General features: G+C 35.9%; 1 protein-coding gene, 1 long non-coding RNA gene and 1 other non-coding gene across 4 annotated transcripts in view; 2 read left to right on the top strand and 1 right to left on the bottom strand.

Annotated features, from left to right (window-relative positions):
- Positions 1 to 692: 692 nt before the first annotated feature.
- trnar-acg lies at positions 693 to 765 on the bottom strand. The gene has a single exon. It is a non-coding gene; the product is annotated as a tRNA-Arg (tRNA).
- Positions 766 to 4,613: 3,848 nt separating this feature from the next.
- Positions 4,614 to 6,706, top strand: LOC119793108. Its single transcript, XR_005282065.1, has 3 exons — positions 4,614 to 4,662; positions 6,413 to 6,502; positions 6,612 to 6,706. It is a non-coding gene; the product is annotated as an uncharacterized LOC119793108 (long non-coding RNA).
- A 1,507-nt stretch (positions 6,707 to 8,213) lies between these two features.
- Positions 8,214 to 22,894, top strand: part of LOC119793044 (BTG3 associated nuclear protein) — a 59,173-nt gene continuing 44,492 nt past the window's right edge. Inside the window, exons 1-7 of one of the 2 annotated variants that reach the window (XM_038299990.1) lie at positions 8,214 to 8,340; positions 11,998 to 12,076; positions 12,279 to 12,403; positions 12,503 to 12,702; positions 12,786 to 12,875; positions 13,633 to 13,805; positions 18,686 to 18,925. In XM_038299990.1, the coding sequence (XP_038155918.1) occupies positions 12,007 to 12,076; positions 12,279 to 12,403; positions 12,503 to 12,702; positions 12,786 to 12,875; positions 13,633 to 13,805; positions 18,686 to 18,925 (898 nt within the window). In that variant the 5' untranslated portion in view covers positions 8,214 to 8,340; positions 11,998 to 12,006. The remainder of the gene's footprint in view (positions 8,341 to 11,997; positions 12,077 to 12,278; positions 12,404 to 12,502; positions 12,703 to 12,785; positions 12,876 to 13,632; positions 13,806 to 18,685; positions 18,926 to 22,894) is intronic. The other variant, XM_038299991.1, reaches the window with a different exon arrangement.

The following is a 22,894-nucleotide window of genomic DNA, read 5'->3' as shown; positions in this document are numbered from 1 at the left end:
AGAAAAACTGTTTTCAGTCTAACAGACATATCAGTGACCCATCAGATAAAAGTGAAACTTTTGTTCAAGCACTGCCCACAACTCAGCCCGTATACTTAGGGGCCGAAAAAGCCAAACCATTGTATATATATATATATTTGTATATATATATATATATATATATATATATATATATATATATATATATATATATATATATATATATATATATATATTTGTATATATATATATATATATATATATATATATATATATATATATATATGTGTGTGTGTGTGTGTGCCTCATATATATATTGATTTTTTTTGTGTGCCTTATGCTACCAAGAATGATAATCTTCAACGTTATAACACCATCAAATAACATTCAAAATAAGACTATCTGAAAGAAATTTGGGGTATGCCTTAACAACCTGGTGCTTATTTTTTAAGGATATGTACATTTTAAACTATTCTTTGAAACAAAAAATTATTTAGAAGCTGTTGTTTTATTTTTATAAGACCTTACTTCTTTGTTTTGTTAATTTTCCATGCCGACTTAACTTTTAATATTTCTCTCTCTTGATCACTAATCTCGTGTGTTGGAACGGCAACCACATGTGTGAATGTTATCTAAGACAAAAACTGTGTCAGATTTATATATATATCTCTTTTTTATATATATATATATCTATATATAAAAAAAAGAGCATTCGAGCCAGCCAGGAGTCGAACCTAGAATCTTCTGATCCGTAGTCAGACGCGTTATCCATTGCGCCACTGGCCCGACCGAAAAACTAAGCGCTCCGTACTTTCTTCAAACACCCCAGCCAATCATGTTCCACGTAACAATGGACCGGCCAATCTGAGACCAGGCTCACAATGGATGTCAGCCACTCACGGTGAGGCATTTTACATAAGGGCTCTGTTCGAAAACCTAGGACGTGTCCTCCAAGGACGCGATCTACCTAGACTGGTGCTCTGTTCGAAAATCTAGGACGCATCCTTAGAAGACCGGATTCGAAGGCCGATTATGTCATTGCGCGGCGCCGAGGTCTGATCGGATTCCAAGAGTCCTCGTTATGCGGCCTTAAAATGCGTCCTTCTTTTTGCCCGATTTGAAGGACGGGTCCGATGTATCCTCGGTATTCTTGGATATCCCAGGATTCATTGCGAGACCAAGCAAGCTGTGATCAGAGGAAAGGTTACTTGGCGCCGAACAGTGGTGAAAATTGGAAGTTCAGTTTAATATAATCCAGTCTGTGAATAGTTCCGTCTGAGATGAATGAAAATAGTTGTTTTAATGGTTATAGAGTCAGATATGTGGCGGTAATGTTTGGTTTATCTAAAGGTTTTAATCAGTTACTGTGTAAATGGGTTTGGCTGGAATTTATGGACAGATTCTAATATATCTGCAGGGTGGGGGCTATAAATCTGATAGGATTTTTATCTTTTTATTGCTGTTTTGCACAATATGCTTAACTTCGTATTTTTTGTTGTTGAATATTAGAGATTTTGCAGATTTATCTTTTATAAATACATTGTTTAGATTTACTTATATATTTCTACTCCTTTTATAGAATAGAAAATCCCTTTATTGTCCCACAATGGGCAGATTTACAGCAGCAGAAAGATTATTGAAAATGGTCACACAAATGAGGACCTTAGAGAAATGTATGAGAATAACATGATAGGGAAGAGTTAAAATATAAACAATACAATCCTGTAAAGTGTTTTAACAATATAAAACTGGAGAATTAATAACCAATATGCAGCTATGGACATTTTTACAGTAATGGATATTTGAAAATAGCAGCAACAACAGAGATGTGCAGAAAGACAGCAGCAGGTTATTTAACTGACTAAGGTTTCTATCATTACATTTGATTTTATTTGTTCCTGCTCCCGGTGGTTGGAACATTTATTCCACTCTGGATTCTTGTGAGTGTAGTCTTTGTTCACTTCACAATAAAAAAAGAAATAAATAAACAGTTTTGAAAACTTCTGTATTCATCTTTTCCTGCTTTGTGTGTCAACTTTCACGGTTGCTAACCAACAGCGCATACTGCGGTAAAACCCGCCGAAAGGTAGACCTGGTCGAATTCACAGCCAAAACTCTTCCGGTCTCCTTATTTTCAAGGACTTCGAAGGATCCAGTCTAGGTAGACCGCGTCCTTGGAGGACCCGTCCTAGGTTTTCGAACAGAGCCTGGATCCTTCGAAGTCTACCCTTCGGCGGGTTTTACCGCCGTATGCTCTGTTGCTTAGCAACCGTGAACGTTGACACACAAAGCAGGAAAAGAATAAATATAGAAGTTTTCAAAACTGTTTGTTTATTTCTTTCTTTTTTATTGTGAAGTGAACAAAGACTATACTCACAAGAATCCAGAATGGAATAAATGTTCCAACCACCGGGAGCAGGAACAAATAAAACCAAATGTAATGATAGAAACCGTTAAATAAAATGCAGCTGTCATTTTGCAAATCTCTGATGTTGCTACTATTTTCAAATATCCATTACTGTAAAAATGTCCATAACTGCATATTGGTTATTTATTCCCCAGTTTTATATTGTTAAAACACTTTACAGTATTTTATTGTTTATATTTTAACTCTTCCCTATTATGTTATTCTTATACATTTTTCTAAGGTCCACATTTGTGTGACCATTTTCAATAATCTTTCTGCTGCTGTAAATTTGCCCATTGTGGGACAATAAAGGGATTTTCTATTCTATTCTATAAAAGGGTTAGAAATATATAAGTAAATCTAAACAATGTATTTATAAAAAATATATCTGCAAAATCTCTAATATTCAACAACAAAAAATACGTAGTTAAGCATATTGTGCAAAACAGCAATAAAAAGATAAAAATCCTATCAGATTTATAGTCCCCACCCTGCAAATATATTAGAATCTGTCCTTAAATTATAGCCAAACCCATTTACACAGTAACAGATTAAAACCTTTAGATAAATCAAACGTTACCACCACATATCTGACTCAATAACCATTAAAACAACTATTTTTCATTAATCTCAGATGGAACTATTAAATGACTTGTATTATATTAAACTGAACTTCCAATTTTCACCACTGTTCGGCGCCAAGTAATCTTTCCTCTGATCACAGCTTGCTTGGTCTCGCAATGAATCCTGGGATATCCAAGAATACCGAGGATAAATCAGACTTGTCCTTCAAATCGGGCAAAAAGAAGGACGCATTTTAAGGCCGCATAACGAGGACTCTTGGAATCCGACCAGACCTCGGCGCCACGCTATGACATAATCGGCCTTCGAATCCGGTCTTCTAAGGATGCGTCCTAGGTTTTCGAACAGAGCAAATGTTTCACAATTGTGCCCCACAGAACCAGAATCACAGAACCGTATAAATTATATCTATATCCTGTTTCTACGGCTTTACAGAAAGCCGCATGATTATTGAAATATGACTATTCAGCCTTTCTACTTTAAAAAGGAGACTCATTCTTTTGAAAGTTTGTAAGTATCTAAAACTATACTTTGGAAAGGTATAATAGGTATCAATAGTCTGTAATGATATCTCTACTATTAAAAATATCATCTAAAATATAATATAAATTTTTTATATCCAAATTTATCATTATGACTACTATTAACTGGATTACAGCGACCTGATAGCCTCGTCAGAATTCAGTTTTAGATATCCGGAATATTCATTTTAGGTAGCAAAAATGTTGCTTTAGATATTTGGAAGTGAAAGCCGAAGTCGGGAATTGCAATGCCAGTTGTGTCAGAAATACATTATATTTGAAATTATTATTTTTAGCTTGGAAGAATGTTATTTTAGATGTCTGAAATGTTCATTTTGACTTGGAAGAAATTCATTTGAATCTGAAATATATATATGAAATATGTATTGAGTCTGGCTAATGAATGTCAAAATGGCCACTTAAAACTTGCAAAGATTCCAAGGTATCTGAAACTTTATTATTGTACAGTCATATTTATTTTGCATGTTGAAATACCGCTTATGCAGCAAAAATTTTATTTAGGATATCGACATTTATAGTTCTAACCAGTAGGAAAGTAGATTTGACGAGGAAGAATCCTATTTTAGTGATCTACTAATGTAACAACAGAGAACAGCGCTTGCAATAAATGTCAAGACGACCTGCCATATGGCCACATAAGGAGTTTCGGCGCACTCCCATTGATACTGTATTGGTTTGTTGCTCTCTACTGTCACCTGCTGGATCTTAAACAACATCGCATCAGACACAGACCCGACGACTTCGTTTGAATAGTAACTTAATCATTGCATGGTATCAGGGCCGGCCCGAGGCATAAGCGAACTAAGCGGCCGCTTAGGCAAAAACGATTGAACAGGCCCTGGTCAATTTTTTTTTTTTTTTTTTTTTTTTTTTACATTTAAATAACTTAAACAAGTGATATAAATGATGAATACCAATTAATAAATGAAAAATTCAAGACAAAATAATTTCTGATTTGTCAACAACTGCTCATGTGCATTCACTTCGCGACGGCAGCCGCAGACAGCTCATGGTACGCAGCGCGCGCCTGCATTGACAATTCACGCTGGCGCACCTGTTAATAAGAAAGTCTAAGCCATGTCAAAAAAGGATTATCCCTCTGGTGCCGAAAAAAGAAAAGGAAAGAGGAAGAGAAAAAAGAGCAAGATAAAGGTATGTTTGCATGATTATTTACTGACCGCTATATTTTGTGCAGCAGCAGCACAGCTAGCTCGTCATCATAACTCATGTCGTGATATTTATCAGCCATCCATCACCATTAACAGTGAAATATTACCCATTATTAATATACATTTATTTAGGTAGGTGTGTATTTTATGTGTTGATACATATCGGCGTAGGAGACCCAGCACATGCTGGAAGGACTATGTTTCTCGGCTGGCCTGGCCTGGGAACGCCTGCTTGGGATTCCCCCGGAGGGGAGGGAAGTCTGGGCCTCGCTATTGAAGCTGCTACTCCCGCGACCCAACCCCGTATAGGCGGAAGATAATGGTTGGATGGATAGATATCGGTTTAAGTTGGAGAAAACACAGATGCCAGCAGCCAGCTTAGCTAGCATTGTTGTTTGTGTTAAAATTAATCTACTAACTTAATAGACAAAGCACATGCGCTCTCTGCTCTAAGATCTTTGGTGAGAGATGGTATTTTATCGTTATTAGAAAATATACCAAAAATGAAAATAGAGTGCAGTTTTATTAACATGGTGCTTTCCTCATATTTAGGCTGCAGTAGATCACAATGTTAAGTTTTTACCATATGGCAATTATGCCTCATTTGCCAATAGAATATGAATTGTTAGGTGAGGTGTGGAGTTTCTTGTGGTGCAAGATGGGAAAATAAACTCATTCTACAATAAATTATCAGTAAATTTAGATAAAACCAAATTCATGATATTCGGAAACAATAAAAAACAGGAAAATAATCCAATTAAAATATCAATTGAAAGTGTTGATTTAGAATCAGATCAGATTCAGCATCAGATCAGCCTAGTAAAATGTAAAATAACCAAAAGTGTTGCTGTTATGAGAATTAGTTTCGTCCTGGACTACAAATCTTTGTTTATTTTGTACAACACACTTATTGTACCACATTTAACATATTGTGTGGAAGTTTGGGGGAATACATACAAAACAAATTTACAGCCGTTATACGTTTTACAAAAAAAAAAATCAATCCGAATATTACATAAAGTGGGATACTGGGAACACACAAACCAGTTATTTATCAAATCAAATATACTGAAATTCTGGGACCTGGTCATATTTAGAACTTCACAATTCATGTTTAAGGTCCGAAATCAAAAACTTCCACACAATATACAGGAAATGTTTGTGACAGAGAGGGGGGGTTATGATCTAAGAGGTGAAGGATACTTTAAAAAACAACACTTTAAAACAACCAGGAAGAGTTTTTGTTTATCTGTGTGTGGAGTAAATATCTGGAATGGATTGAATGACGAGTTTAAAAAAATTATAAATGCAAACCAATTAAAAAAACTGATTAAAACCGAGCTCATTTCAAAATACGCTATATAAGATTACTGTTTAATAGTCTATAATGTAATTGATGACATAAATAGTACTTAAAATAATTGTACATGGCTAAACATCATGTGGAATGGAAACAAGTGTTTTTTTGGTTTTTTGATGTTTTGACAGTTAATTGATGATAAATTGACAAGTAGGAAAGGGGCAGGACATTATAAGATGTATCTTCTACCTGCTCCTTTTCGAACAGAAAATATAAAATTTACATGTCACATGGGCAAAATAATTTGTTTTATATTTTTATTCTTAAGTTTGTTTCATTCAAATTTTTTCTTTCTTGATTGTTTTTACTGTCTGTTCGAAATAAATAAATAAATAAATAAAAACTATGCATTATGCAATGCTATTTTTCCCAGGAACACTGTTGAAGTACTTTGGAGAACAACCAACTTTACCTGCCCCTACTGTTTCGAGTGTCAGTGCCTCCACAGCTGATGATGCAGCAGGTGAGGGTTTTCTTGATGGCAAATGGTTACATAGCCTGTTAATATGACATGAAACATTTAGCTTTTTATGTATTTCTTTATTTTTTCTTTGTTTGTTTTATCATTGCAGGTTCATCCACTGCACAAGCGACAACAAGGGAGGAGCACTTACATGTGACTGAAAGCGAGGAGCAGTTACATGCACCTACATTTACTGATCCACTGGTTTCAAACTCAGCCGGCACGACAGGTCTGTTAATCTAAGTTTTTGTTTTGTGTTGGCTTTACAATAAAATTTTCTGCTATGGTATTTCATTCTTTTGTATTTAATCTATTGTCCCTACAGGTCCTTCTACATCTGCACCCACTGCTATAGATTTCCCATCCACTGCCTCAACAAGCTCCAGCTATCAAGATGGATCAACAGCTCCTCCAATTGACCCAGTTGAATGGTCAGCATTCCTCTCAGATTCAGAAAGGACTGATCTGGTAAGAAGAGGGCCAGCGCCAATCAGTGACACCTCTACATTCCCCAAGAGATCAGATGGATGAAGCTTTCACTACCACTATACATACAGACAATTAGTTAATGGGGAAAAAATCAAGCGAAGCTGGCTAATTTATTCAAAGAAAAGTGATGATGTTTACTGCTTCTGTTGCAAATTATTTTTGATATTAATGTTTGTCTATATTGGTTTTATTTAAAATATTGCACATTTAATGCACATTTGCAAATAATTTATTTAATGTTTGTATTCAAAAGGTTTATTAAAACAAAGTATTGTATATATTGTTTATTTATTTTGTATTAATACATTACCATAGTCTATTCATTTTTAATATTCCCTATAACATTATAGTGTGACATTTGTGTCAGTAATCTTCTAGTATAGGTGATTCTGCATGGTAGGAGGGGGGGCCCCCAAATCAAATTCTGCTTAGGGCCCCCAAGAGGCTCGGGCCGGCTCTGCATGGTATGCTGTATTATTTTATTTCTACATCTTTATAATGTAAGTTTGAAATATATTTTAAGTATACCGTCAATGATGTGAGGTGTCATAATGAAAAAAATTAAATGAAACTGTGATGTTGCTTATGGACTTGCCATTGATGCAGTGCCCCCTGTAGAATAGCTCCTGGCCCCTCTTATGGCCCCTTTAATGAAGATATAAGACTAAAAAGTAAATAAAAATGAAATAAATTATATATATATATATATATATATATATATATATATATATATATATATATATATATATATATATATATATATATATATATATATATATATATATATATATATATATATATATATATATATATACTACCTCACAGTAGGTCTAAACCATCTCAATAAATACAAGACACAAAAAGACATGAAAACATAAATGTTGGTCTTCCTTACAGTCACATAACGTTTAATTTGCAGCAAACTATTACAAATACATTAGACATTTTTTTCTTTCTTCAAAAAGACACTTTATATGGATCGTGAAATAAATAATATGAAGAAAATAGGAAAGATGCTTAGAAATTCATGTACAATAGGGTGAAAAAGCTGAATAAGCAACCAGGTAAGTAGGCATATTCATTACTTTTTTAGCCAATTTGTTGCCATTATTGTTCAAAAAATATTAAATTCAAACATACACACTATTTTTTTAACGCAAAACAGCAATAAAAACAGCAGAAATTGTCTGAAAATAAGCTCATCTTTAACTTGCCTGTCGACCAAATGTTAAGAGCGCCCCCTACATGCCGCTGAGGGGAGCAGGTAGCAGCGCAGCCTCCATCTCTCGCGAGGAACGACGCCGTTATCGGAATCTCTACAAACAACACGAGAATTCGTCATTCACACGGTAATATAACCCAATCTTACACGGTGTGTGTGGCTGTGTGAGAGCCATGGACAGAGATGCCGAGTTGAAATAATATTTATTTGCCGTTTTTAAGTTTCTAGAATTTTTGCTTTGCACCGAATAGGCCTTTAGGCCCAATAGCATGCTAACTACTTAGCTAGCCTATATAGGCGTTTCAGTCCTTTAGCGTTGATATTCGCTAGGAAGCGCCTAAAAAGGAATGGGGAGCTCCTGCTAACATTAGCCGCTAGCTACATGCCTATTTTGAGCCTTGATAGAAAATGCAGACACTGCAACATTGGCAGAATTAACGTAGTTATCGAATCAGCTTTACACAAGCTAGGCATGTTATTTTCCGCCCATACGTCTAAAGATGTGTCTGTTTGGTTGTAGATGCAGCCTATTAGCTCCAACGTCGCTACAGGCGTAAAACCACAATATCTCAAAATATCTGTTTTTAAAATATAGATGGTGAGAGCTAAAGCTGTTTGCTACAAGATGCAATATGTTATTGGCTTGGTTCAGACAGTCAGCAGTAACAACGGCTATCTGCATGATCAAAAACTGCTAATAAACCATGTACACAAATTGATTACAATGTATTTTTGATAGTTTGCAAACATATTGGAGTGACTATTTACTGATTGTGGGTCTGTGTGTATGCATAAATCTTTAAACTGGATTTCCTTTATTAATTCACAATTAAAACCTAATATAAAACAGTTAATTTATGAAAAAAAGAAGTAAGGATTAAGTAGGTTTTCTCTATCAGAATTAGGATTTTTTAATGCTATATTTATAATATGCTGGCCTGGCATTCCTCTTATTATAATTAATAATTAGGTCAAAACCTTTATTATCTTCCTTTGTTAAGTTGTTGTCCTTGATCATAATTTTCCAAAGGTAAGAGCCAAGCTAGGTGAATAAGCTGCATTTATTAAATAATTTGATTCCATTTTGAATCAAGTTATTTAATAAAATTCCTTGAATATGGACTTAAAGTTTAGTTACAGGAACACAAATGTTTAAAAAAATCTTTTAACAGCAGGATCATTTATTAAAACTTTTTTTTTTTACTTTATTAACTTTTTTGGTGGTTATTGTACTGCATGCATTATCAGCAACCTTACATTAACACTTTTTTTTAATTTCTCTGAAAGGCATTATCTAATATCCGCTCTCACCACATGCTCATCCAGGAGGAGCATCCTGCAAGTCTCCCTCTGATAGAAAACTTTTTGCCAATCCAACTGTATGATCTGATTGAAGATGAGCTCCTCAATATCTGGGCTACAGAGAAAAATCTTCACAGTTACATGTCCTGGGTGCCTTTATCTGTTGTTCATAAGCACTGCCAACCCACCTCTGTTGAGCTTCCCAGCCTTCTTTATATATCTGTCTTCTTTTATAGTTGGGTCTCTTGTTACCCATCATTATTCATGGAAGAGATGGTTTGAATTTCCTGCTCTGCATCCTTGGCACCTCCTGGTCAACTCAGCTGGCACTTGCAGAAGTAGTCGAAGTACCTCAGTTATAAATGTTCAAAAAGGAAAAAAATATCAGCAAAAATCCTCCCAGTTCACAGCTTCAAAACCAGAGGCAAAGAAACTGCTAAAACAAACCTGATCCAAAAACAAAGGAAATAAAATTCTTTACAAAAGTTACATCGATATTAAGCTATTTGAGCTACTCCTACAGAAATGCAACTCTACAATCCTTATATACTTATATATTCCTAATATATGAATTTGGTTAATTATTGCTTATATAATTCAGTTTAATTCAGTTTATTTCTATAGTTCCAATTCACAACACATGCACTTTACAGTTCACCAGATCATACAGTAAAATTGATTTAAAGTTTTCTATCTAAGGAAAATCAGTTGATTGCATCGACTCATTGACTTGAATGCAGTCCCTCACACTAAGCATGCTTGTTACGACAGTGGAGAGAAAAAACTCCCTTTTACATGTAATAAAATATTACTCATAAATTTACTGTTACATCAGTTTTATAAACCCCCACAACTTTCAATCTAAAAAAATCTTCCAAACAATCTTTTTGCATGTCGCTCATTTTAAGCCGCTTTGGTTGCCATAGTATTAAAAACCTACAGACGAGAGGCTTTAGCCATCCGTCATTAACAAGTGTGGCACCTCACTCTGTTTTTACTCTAAATCCTTAATACAGCTGTGTTATGTTATTAAAGAAAATTTTCCGCATTTGAAATATGCCTTGGATGTTGATTTCATGTCAGATCTGTATATAGAATATTTAATGATTGACAGTAGTGTAAAGGATCTTTTCAACTGAATTGTTACCAGTAATGTTTTTAAAGGGCCAATATCATGCAAAATCAACTTTTGAAAGCTTTAAGCAATGTTATAATACTATTCTATCAAAATCATATTATTCCTTTTGAAATTTGCTCATTGATAAAAATGACACAAAGCAATAAATGATCTACTAGTCTAAGTTTGAAAAAAAGAGAAACATTTAATAACACAAAACATTGTCTAGCAAATGGAGGTAGCTGCAATGCTTGGCTCTCATGTGGCCTCAAGACATGGCTCCTGAATGCACTGATGAATCTGTGAACTCATGAATCTATCGGCCAATGCAAAACAAAACAAAACAAACAAAAATATGCTAATATCAGCCTTTTGATGTGTAGTTCAATCTTTACCCTGCAGCAGCTGTTTCAACTTTTTAATCTCCCCACTGCTGATTGTCGGCTCTGTAATCCAACCTCTTCTTTTTTTTTTTTATGTTGCTGATTTGATAGTTAATTTAAAGGTGGGAGAAATACCTCCCAAAAAGGCCAAGAGCGAGTTGTTTTCAAGTTGCTGAAAACAGTTAAGGATCTGTAGCTAAGCTGTTTATGCAGGTCGTGTTGCATGTTTTTAGGACTTGTAGATGTCCAGATAAAACAATGCTGCTAGAAGGGAGTTCTGTCTACTCCATAAGTGGTCATTTGGTGTCTCCCTGGATGGATGATAGCTAACAGATTGTTTAATGCAGACTACAGTTGTCATAGAACTTAAAAGTATTTTAATTGGATGTATTTGATAGATCTACACAAATTAGAAAATAATTATAAAGTGGATGGAAAATAATAAATGGTTTCTAAAGGTTTTTTAAAAGCAAAAAATAAAAACCTGGTGTGTAATTGTTTCATTATACTACAGCAAGCTGTTTATTAAGGCTCTCTAATAAACCTTTATTCAGTTTATACTGAGATTAAACAAAATTATATTAAGTTTAAGAAGGAGTATTAAATTAAAGAACTGGAAAGAAAGTTTTCAAACTTTATTCATTAAAACATTTTAAATTCATATATTTTTTCCATCAACTTCATAATTATGTTCCCCTTCATTACACAAATCCCTTCACCAATGGATTAGAGTTTTAGTTTCAAATATACAAAGTTGGGAACAGATTTGAATGCTTATGGAAGGCATTTTTTTCTGCAGCTAAGATAGCCCTGGATGGACGTCAGTGTCAGGATGTAATGCGGCCAAAATAACATGGAAGTAGTTAAAGGACTTTAAATCTGAGGTCTGATTAATCATTGGATATTAGAGAAGATACCAACTGTGGAAAGCGAAATCAACATGCTGATGTTAATGAATGTTTTCCTGCTGTCTTGTATTCAGCAGTGAAGAATGTCTGGACAGGAGCTGGATGAAATAGTTCAAATAACAGTGGAGGATTTTCAGCCGGATGGTCGTAATGGTAAGATTATTAACTGAGGACTCCCCTCTCGCTTTGTAAACTAATAAAATCTATTTTTTCTGTTTGATAGCCTTAGCGCTAATTTATTCCTTCTAAATTTAGTTAGATGCTAACACAGCTTTGGTTAAGCATGCTGAACAGATCTACCTTGAACAGATCTACCTTGTAAATCCCCTGACATTTTCTGTTTGCTTTATTGTAGATTTGTTAGACAATAATGGAGACAGTGAGGAAAGACCACAGAAGAAAAAGAGGAAACTAAGCAGCAGCCAGGACAACAACAACAACAACAGCAACAACAATAACCAGGAACTCTCTTTTATTAAGGTATTGGTTCTCTATACCAATCAGCTCTTATCATATTCAGACATTATTTTTCACTTTCCACTTTATTTGATTTTTTATTTTTTTTAATTATTTTCCCAGAATCTTTTGGTTTCTTTGACTGAATCCATTAACCAGCGACTGGAAGCAATCGAGTCAAAGCTGCAGTCCCTAGACTCCACCTGCAAAGTCCTTGTCCGCAAACTTGACAGCGTGGCTCCGTGTGCAAAGAGCCCGGTGCAGGTTCCTATGGTTGCAGGTTCCCCACAGGGGGCCACTCAAACTTGGAACAAAGTTCGATGGTAAGCTCCAATTGGTTTCGCAGCTTGGGGTCGCAGCTTTTAAAACCTGCTCGGCACTGATCGGCTTCAATCTTCTTTTTCAGCGTTGTCCCGCAAACCAATGTGATAGTTAGCAGGGAACAACCAAAGGCTTTAAACCAGGAAGACAATCCACTCGAAAACCTGCTCAGCAAGTAAGCAGCTACCTTTCATATTGACCTCTAAGGCAGATGCCAGCTCATATTTCTTAGTTAATGTCTTTCTCAGATTTGGCAAATCATTTTAGCTCATATATCCAGAGGTTTGCTGTCAGTAGAAAATCTGCCTCCTCAGCACAGTTTTCTTTGAAAGCATTTTCATGCTAATAGATATAAAATACATAACAGCTGTTTTTTTTAAATATTTTAAGAGCAGTGTTTCTAGGGAATCCTCCTTTATTAGTGACATCCCCCAGATGTGATCAGATGAAACAAAGGCGTAGCTATTTATTGACAAAGACCATGTTTGTTTAGTTGAAGTTTAGCAGCAGCACGGTTAAACCTGTGGGGTTGTCCACGGGCGATCACTCCACTTAAAACTGTTTGATCAAAGGGAAAAAGAACATTTTGCTGAGTTCAAATTAATTCAAAGTCCAATCAATTGAATTTTTGCTTGACTTTGCTTAAAAGCCAAGGCTGTTTAAGGAAACCAGTCAGTTCAAATAAGCTTTAGCTAATCTGCAAAGAAAAAAGTTCAATATACATCCATGATTCTGCATTTTAAATGTAAATGAACGCACTCTCTATTGTAGCTTTTCAAAACTTTTGTTGCTTTTGCAATGAAAAGCACTTTTTAAAAGTCCTTTGTTTAAAAGCCCCTATTTAATATGGCAGTCATCCCCATGCAGAGTTCTTTTAACCAGGAACAACCAGAACATGTAAGTGTGATAAATACAGTATTTGGGTTTTGCAGCACAGTGGCCAGGAGGCGACAGAACACCATTCTGGTTAAAGTGCCGGGCGCTGACGAGAGTCAAGAGGAACAAGACAGCGGCTCCGAGGCCAGCGACTCTGTTTCTAATAGTGGTCATTCAAGCGGTGCACAAAATGGCCAAAATGTCACGCTGATCACCCTTAATGCAGAAGGTAAGACGCAGCAACTAGAGATATCTAATCTAAGGTAGTGATTTGAATGAATAGCTAGATTAGGCAGAAGTCAGGATTATTTTTATGTTCAGATTAGGGTTGTCGCGGTACTAAACTTTTCAACTCGATGCCGATACTAAGCAAAATATTCGATACTCAATACCATTTTCGATACAACAAGAATAAAAACAAAGACTCTAAAATTCAACAGAAATATTTTCATTACTAAAAAAATACAAGAAATAAATAAAAAAACTATAAGAATAATATTTTGAGGTTGTATGCCGTGCACAATATTAAGCAAGCTTGATAAAAAAAACTTACAAATTAAAATTAAGTGTTCCTTCCTTGGCTATGTTTTGCACACATAACAATGACACTGGCTAAACCAGTTAAACAAAAATAATTCTCAGCAGCTGCACCTCTTACAAAAAAAGTCTGAAACTGAAAAATGCACATAATTATTCAATCACACAGTGTTCTGAAAGTGCATTTTCCACCTTTCTGCACTTTAGATGGCTGTATCGGTACTTTTGAAAATGAGTATTGTATCCGGATACAACGTTTCAGTATCGATACTTTTTTGAGAATCGATACTTTTGACAACCCTAGTTCAGATGCAGAAAGTATAATAAGTTTCTCAAAAATAAGCATAACTGCGGTTCCCAGAGGTGGTTTAAATTAGAAGGATAAAAAAATACTTTGGCCGGCTCGACTCAAACTATTTTTTTTCATCGAGTAAACAAGTGAAATAATCATATTAATCATATTAATTGATCATGATATTTTAATTTTATCCACTTCAGGGTTTTGTTGGCTTATAAGGGCCTGCATTATTGCGTGATAATTCTCTTTTAGCAGGAAAAGCAATATGCAAAATCCACCGCAGTAGATGCAAGTGGCTGTCGTTCATTTTTCATAACTTGTTTTCAGGGTTTTGAAAAACTTGTGTTCAAAGGAAAACATGGCCTCTTTTACAAATGTTCTTGATCATAGTCATACAAATGTTTTTGTGTTAACCCTTTCATGCATAGTGATCACTACAGTGTACCTCTGTTTAAACAAGCTTTTTTCTATGTATATGCCTTTAAATTCTGGGAACTTATGCATTTAGTCCAATCTAGTGGAAACTATTGCATCATACCATACTGAAAAATCTCATTTGTTGATCACTGCAATGGAAAGCAAAAGTCTGTGAAACCAAGATGGCTGACACACAGGGAAAAGACCAAATACCTCTGCTATTTTGGTTCCTAAATTAGAGCAGAGGAACCACCGTTCCATCAGAATGCCATATTACAACTGGAAAACTAAATCACAACTATATCTATGCAACTACTTTGGAATTTTTTTTTTTTTACAGTATAAAATGCATAAAGTACACTTGAGTGGACAGATAAATATTTCATAATCAATCAATCTTTATTCCAGACACAAAAAGGTCCATAGAGAAAAAGAAAAAAAAAAGTTAACAATATATATATGTAAAAAAGAGAAAAATAAAATAAACACGACGTATTCATCGAGTCACAAATAAATGATGACGCCAATGATTCCACAATCTTGAGTAGAGTCTCACCGTACTAAAAACAGGATTTACTAAAATTGCAATTATATTATTGCATAACACAGATACTCTACACACGCATTTATACATGAGATTCCTGAGCACAGCTGCACATGTGGGAACAGCATTATGTACAAACATATGGCTAGCATTGCTCCATCTAGGCACTTTGAGTAGTAGCCTCATGCCATCATTGTACAACCCCTGGCAAAAAGTATGGAATCACCAGTCTTGGATGAGCACTCATTCAGACATTTCATGCTGTAAAACAAACTCAGATCAAAAACATGATACAATATTAAGGTCGTTCCAAAGTGCAACTTGTTGGCCTTCAGGAACACTCAAAGAAATGAAGAGAAAACATTGTGGAAGTCAGTGAATGATACTTTTATTGACCAAACACAGGGAAATAAATATGGAATCACTCAATTCTGAGGAAAAAAGTATGGAATCATGAAAAACGCATAAACAAAAGACCATTCAAAATACATCACTAGTATTTAGTTGCACCACCTTTGGCTTTTATAACAGCTTTCAGTCTTTGAGGCATGGACTTGATGAGTGACAAACAGTATTCTTCATCAATTTGGTGCCAACTCTCTTTGATAGCAGTTGCCAGATCAGCTTTGCTGGTTGGACCCTTCTTGTGGACCATTTTTTTCAATCTCCACCACAGGTTTTCAATTGGGTTGAGATCTGGACTATTTGCAGGCCATGACATCGACTGAATGTGTCTTTCTTCAAGGAATGCCTTCACTGTTTTTGCCCGATGGCACGATGCATTGTCATCTTGGAAAATTATTTCATCATCACCAAACATCTGTTCAATTGAAGGGATGAGAAAACTGTCCAAAATGTCAATGTAAACTTGTGCATTGATAGAAGAATTAACCACAGTCGTCTCCCCAGTGCCTTTGCCTGACATGCAGCCCCATATCATCAAGGACTGTGGAAATTTGGTTGTTTTCTTCAGGCAGGCCTCTTCATAAATCTCACTGGAACGGCACCAAACAAAAGTTCCAGCATCATCACCTTGTCCAATGCAGATTCTTGACTCATCACTGAAGACAACTTTCATCCAGTCATCCACAGTCCATGATTGCCTCTCCTTAGCCCATTGGAGTCTCGTTCTTTTATGTTTAGGTGTCAATGCTGGTTTTCGTTTAGCTTTCCTGTATTGAAATCCCATCTCCTTTAGGCGATTTCTTACGGTTCGGTCACATACATTGACTCCAACTTCCTCCCATTTATGCTTCATCTGTTTAGTTGTACTTTTTCGGTTTTCAAGACAAATGGCCTTAAGTTGTTTGTCTTGACGCTTTGATGTCTTTCTTGGTCTACCAGTACGCTTGGCTTTAACAACCATTCCATGCTGTTTGTATTTGGTCCATATCTTGGATACAGCTGACTGTGAACAGCCCACATCTTTAGCAACCATGCGTGAAGGGTTACCTTCTTCAAGAAGTTTCACAATCCTCTCTTTTGTTTCAAGGGACATTTCTCTTGTTGGAGCCATGGTTCTCACCACTCCACTTGGTCCAGCAGCCCTCCAAGGTGTCATGACTGCAGGTGTTTTGAACTGCACACTAACGGGCACATCTAATCTGGGGCAGGTGTCCATTTAGGGAAAGGAAATAGACTGGGTGTGTCCTTTTTTTTCTACCTCCAATTTGAGTGATTCCACACTTTTTTCCTCAGAATTGAGTGATTCCATATTTATTTCCCTGTGTTTGGTCAATAAAAGTATCATTCACTGACTTCCACAATATTTTCTCTTCATTTCTTTGAGTGTTCCTGAAAGCCAACGAGTTGCACTTTGGAACGACCTTAATATTGTATCATGTTTTTGATCTGAGTTTGTTTTACAGCATGAAATGTCTGAATGAGTGCTCATCCAAGACTGGTGATTCCATACTTTTTGCCAGGGGTTGTATGCTACATAGAGTTTCTGCAGGCTACTTTTTTTGTATCTTCGCCACAGATGGGCTGTGTAAAATGAAGTACAAAAAGCTTTAAAAAGAGCTATCTTCACAGAGGATGAACACATACCAAACTTTCTGATCAGAGTATTAACTTGTGCATACATCATACGATACTGCCTAAAAATGTCACGGTCATCAGACAGGTCATCAGTTATGTAGTGTCCCAAATATTTAATTTCATTGCATATATTGAGGACATTGCCAGATAAAGAGAAGTCAGGGGTTATCAGATGCTTATCTGCCTTACTTCTAACAATCATAACATTGCTTTTCTTAGCGTTATATTTGATGTCAAAGTCATAACCATATTGGGAACAGACCCTTAGTAGTTGTTGAAGGCCAACACTATATGGGCATAGGATTACCAAATCATCTGCATACATGATGTGATTGATTATGCGGTCACCAACTACACAGCCTGTTTTACAACAATTCAGACGCTTTGATAATTCATCCATGTAGATGTTGAAGAGGTAAGGGGACAGTATACTTCCCTGCCTTACTCCGTTACCAACATTAAACAAATCAGACATTGTGTTACCCCATTTGACAGACATCAGTTGAAGACCATACCAGTAGACAAGGATTCTAATTAGATAATTGGGTACACCTCTGCTTTCTAACTTGCAGAACAGTTTTTGGTGATTCACATGATCAAATGCTTTAGAAGCATCATCATAATAGAATAAAGATACGATTATTTTTTCAAACCTTGTTTTATATTCCTAAGGATGTTTAAAAACACTTAGAAGCAGTAAAAAGAATCCTCAGAGTTTCTCATAATTCATGCATGTGAGGGTTAATATGCTGATAGAAGCTTGGCTTCTGCTAGAAAAAATAAAAAAAACTTTATTTTATTTCTGATTGTGATGAAGGTAAAATTTTTATTTAAAACTTGTCATTAAATAGACAGAATTGTGCTAATCAGCTTTTACTAAGACCATTCCATCTACCCTATGTGGTGTTAAACTAGTATGCAGTAGTTAGTCACATTAGTTAGAAATCCAGAAGTGAAACACTTTTTTGTACAGCCACATGGGGGTGCTGTTGTATTACTTTATATTTAATTCTTCTGTGATATTTGTCCACCTCTGATTCAAAGCTTTTAAAGGAACATATGCATTCATCTTGAACCATGTTTTTACAGTAGGGATGAACACAGATATACTAAGTGTACATCATACATCTCTCTTCTGTAAACAGTTGCACTGAAAGAAAATAATTTCCCCTAAGGGGCTAATAAAGTACTTCTGATTTCTGCATCAGAACGCAGAAGCTTGTTTTTCAAAAAAATGTTTTTTTTTCCTCTTCTCTTTTTATTTTTATTTTAGAGGATTATCCAGAAGGTACCTGGTTGGGAGATGAAAACAACTCCGAGATGAGGGTCCGCTGCCCAATTTCTCCATCTGACATGCTTTATATCAGCACAAACTGCCGCACAGCAGAGAAAATGGCACTGACTCTGCTGGACTACTTATTTCACCGGGAGGTCCAGGCAATGTCAAACCTCTCCGGGCAAGGAAAGCATGGAAAGAAGCAGCTAGATCCTCTAATGATCTATGGCATCCGATGTAAGTCGTAAAATGTTGCTGTTTTATTATTCACTTGGGACTGCATCACTTAAATCGACTTTACCTCAAGCAGAAGGTGGAGCAAGTTGTGATAAAATGTCTATAATGCCTTTCTTTGCATATGTGAGTTGCCCCAATTTGAACAGAAAACTTTTAATTCGTTTCATATGCAAAGCTATTACATTTGCAGGTCCATCTGAGCTCCACAATCTTAAAAGATGGCGGTCCAACAGAAAATAGAAACATCTAACAAGAGATCAAAAGCTAAAAATTAGTCTTCTTTATCTGTTCCAAAGCAGTGCGGATTACAATCTGTCCGCTCCCAAGCCTGTGTAGGTTTGAACCATCCAAGTACTGACTTTAAATTGAACTGAAGATGAAGAAGGAAGTTCTCTTTTTTAAATTTCCCATCTGCTCTGTCCCTATTAAAGCAAAAAAGCCCCTCTGCATGATGCGAACATCACTATTTCTCACCATTAGTGAAAAATAAGGCAGTTTTTCTTGGTTTTATGGAGGCCAGTTAGGAGGCATGAAAAATTACTTAGGATATAATTTTGTTTTCCTATTAACTTAACTTTGTATCATTTGATTTCGCCTTCCCCCAAGCAAAGGGTTGGGCGTCGTTTGCATTTGAGCAATTCCATATCTTTGTGTCGATTCGGGTCTTTTCGATTTTAGAATCTGATCACAAAAGTTTCCATGTTTTAAATGAGCATGGCTAATGACAGTTCTTTCTGGATGAAATGATCTGAGCCTTTCGATGAACTTCATTCCTTAAATAATCAGCTTTGTTTAAACGTTATTATAAAATTTCACATAGTTATTTTCAACCAGTATACAAATATCAAACCTATGAACTCAAATATATATATATAAAAAAAAATAGGAATTAACTTTTCTAAAAGTTACCCACACAAGCTTTATTGTTGAAAACCACGTTAAAACACATTTAAACGTATCCATTGTGCAGACACTTAAGCTTTTTAATACCTAATTCTGACTGTGATGCTGGTCAGAGTGTCAGACATGGAATAAAAAGCAGCTGCTTGTGGCAAGGAAGGTATCCCTACAGAGTTATATCCTCACTGAGTGACAACTAGTGATGTTTTATTCCGTGGACAGATGAACAATGAGAATTGGTACCCTGCTTTTCAGTTTATGGCTTTCATCATATGAAACGGGTCCCAAATGAAACTGATCAAGTTCTGCTTATAATGCGTCATCAGTCTGGTAGATCTAGATGAAAGATTTTTTCATTCTATCAGGAAAGTTTAGGAAGTTTGGCCGGTATCTGTAGAAACATAATTTAAAAGGAAGAGAGGATGAAAAAAGCTCTGCTTTCTTTGCGAAAGGTGCACCACTAATGCGGCAGGAGACATATTACCTCGGGGGGCCTACCTTAGCACGACGCTGGGGCAGAGGGTAAAAACACAAAGCACTTTAATCCTGAGCAGTGTTTAATCATGTCCTTTGCATTATATAATCCTATCACAAGTGTGTTGCACATAGCTGACTGGTTGTGTCTTTAATTAACATTAAGCCATACTTTGAAACTCCGCTGCACTAACGGATGATTTCACACGTTGCAAATTCATCTTTGCTGATATTCATCGGCTTTTTTCCCCAGCCAAATTAGGAATCTAATATAAACCTTTTTAAAGATTTTGGGAGAATTAAAAGGTTAAACTATTTCCAATCGATTTGCAATTCTCAGCACGCAACTCAGCCTAAAACTTTGTGAATCGGAGCTGTGTCTTGTGTCATCGATGGTTCCATAATCTAAAAATGGCCCAAAACACCCTCTGTTTGATGGTGTTTATTACTAAGATGTAAAAGTAATCCTTTTAAGCTCTCTACTGTATGTGGTTTGAATCTGTTTGTTCTTATAGATATTGAGGAATTCTCTGAGGCCTTCCCACACCTCATCCTCTTTGCGTTTCTGAAGCACACATTTGACCCTAACTCCCATAAAGACCGCAGTCTGTATTCCCATGGCGGCTTACAACAACATTCATTCATCATTGGAAGCATGCATTAATATGCACCACATTTTCGCACGTACTAAACTCTAAATGACATGCTCGTGTCTGGTAGAAAGATGTTACTGGGGTCGCTCTCATTTCTGTAGGTCTTTGAGGAAAATTTAGAGTTAGTATTTACAGTCATAGTAGGAGTGCCATCAGCCATAACTTTTTTAGGGGTTTACTCCTGTTTTGAATAATCTTAAGAGAAATATTTATATTTGCAACACTGAGGCATAAAGTAGGAAAGTATTTAACACAACGATTGATGTATTTTTAATTAAGTTTTGGACACAAAATCCAAAACATGTTGGTTACAAACCAAGTAATCCACTCATCCAGGGGAATTCAGACAAATATATAATTGATAAATTAGTCTATGTTTAGCAACCGGAAATTATTCCAGAGCTAAGTCTGGGAATTTTAGAAGTGCATCCTGCTCTGCATTCACTGGTTTAGTCTATTTATGGCCTGTTTAGTGATTTCTTCATTTCAAAGTGTCACGTTAGAAATATCTAATAATAGCGAAAGGAATGATCGTTATTGTTTAAAAATCATTCTGATGTCATTGTGTTCAGGTGTTTTTCTAAATATTTGAATATCCCAGTCAGATCCATTTGAGCAATGATCTCTAATAGTATAACAGATTTATTTTTAATTTTATGTTTTCCTGAAATAGTAATGTAATGTAATGTATCTCAGTTAACCTTTGCTGTGTGAGCCTGCAGCATTTCTAGTGGAAAAAAAACTCATGGAAGCTTTTACAGTCTGCTCAGATGGGAAAAAATACATTTTATTTATCATCCCACTTACCGTGTTTGGAGGACAAAGTGGCACAATGGTGAAGTTTAGTGATAGCTCCCTTTTATATCTATAAGAAAGATGAATGGAGGAAACGCACAACGACAGTCTGTTAAGAGAGCATTTCCAGGACTGTCACAATCTGACGTTTTGAACCGAAAGATGGACATTACCCTAGTAGTGGTCTAGGCTCTCAATAAAGAGACGTCTTGAAGTTTTATTAACAAAAAACTTTTTTTTGCTCATTCTGTTGTTTTACTTTATCTCACATAAATTAGTCATTTGTATGTATTGAGTATTTTTTTTTTACTAACTTTTGATGTAAAATGATGCTAATAGCCTCATTAGAAATAATATGTTCCTGTGGAAAAAATATGGATGTGTTGACAACACATTTTCCCTGCGGTTTATCTAAAAGTCCCCTCCTCCCGGACCGCCGCACACCTCTGTGTACAGCACTTGCTGCAGATAAAGATCTGCCTTTTACACCCACTTCAGGCCACTTGACCAGCTGCACAGAGGTGAACTGGAGGACAGGCGTTGCTCGGAATATTTAGTTTTTACTCAGACTTTTCTGGTTTTTGTGAGTAACTATGTGCAAACGTTTATGATTTGATTTTTGCATTTCAATATCTCTTATTACACAATCATTGCTTTTTTATCCCCCCTCTTCCTGACCTCTTTAGTTTTCCATTGATGTAACAAAGATTTTTTTATACATTCCTTAATATATTTCTTTTCTATATTTTATGTGTAGATACATGCAGATTTGTTTTGACAGAGAAGTATGTAGAGACAAGAGCAGGGCTGGTTGGCTGTTGGGTGACTCATTATGCCTTGAAGGGAGGAAAAAAAAAAGAAGAAAATAAGAATGAAGGAAACGCTGCCAGGCTTGCCTGTGCAGGACCTATCAGGTGCAGAAAGGGCTGCTGCATGGTGTCATCCCAGTACCATCAGATAACCCCACTGTCTCATTTTCTACCCCTGGGTAGTTAATGATTGTAGCTCTTTTGCTAACTCGAATAGAAATGAGCTGTCAGTTGGCCCTCGCCCTCTTAACAATTTATAATGCGGCTCCAGACAGCCAGTCAGTCCACCTGTACATATCCCCATGCAGGGAGATGGAAAAGAGACAGTGAGGCCTGTG

Source organism: Cyprinodon tularosa, unplaced genomic scaffold (assembly GCF_016077235.1).
Source record: "Cyprinodon tularosa strain WSP-4 unplaced genomic scaffold, ASM1607723v1 ctg44, whole genome shotgun sequence".
Taxonomy (NCBI): Eukaryota; Metazoa; Chordata; class Actinopteri; order Cyprinodontiformes; family Cyprinodontidae; genus Cyprinodon; species Cyprinodon tularosa.
The sequence above is the reverse complement of the archived record's forward strand: the minus strand, read 5'-3'. Positions and strand labels throughout refer to the sequence as shown.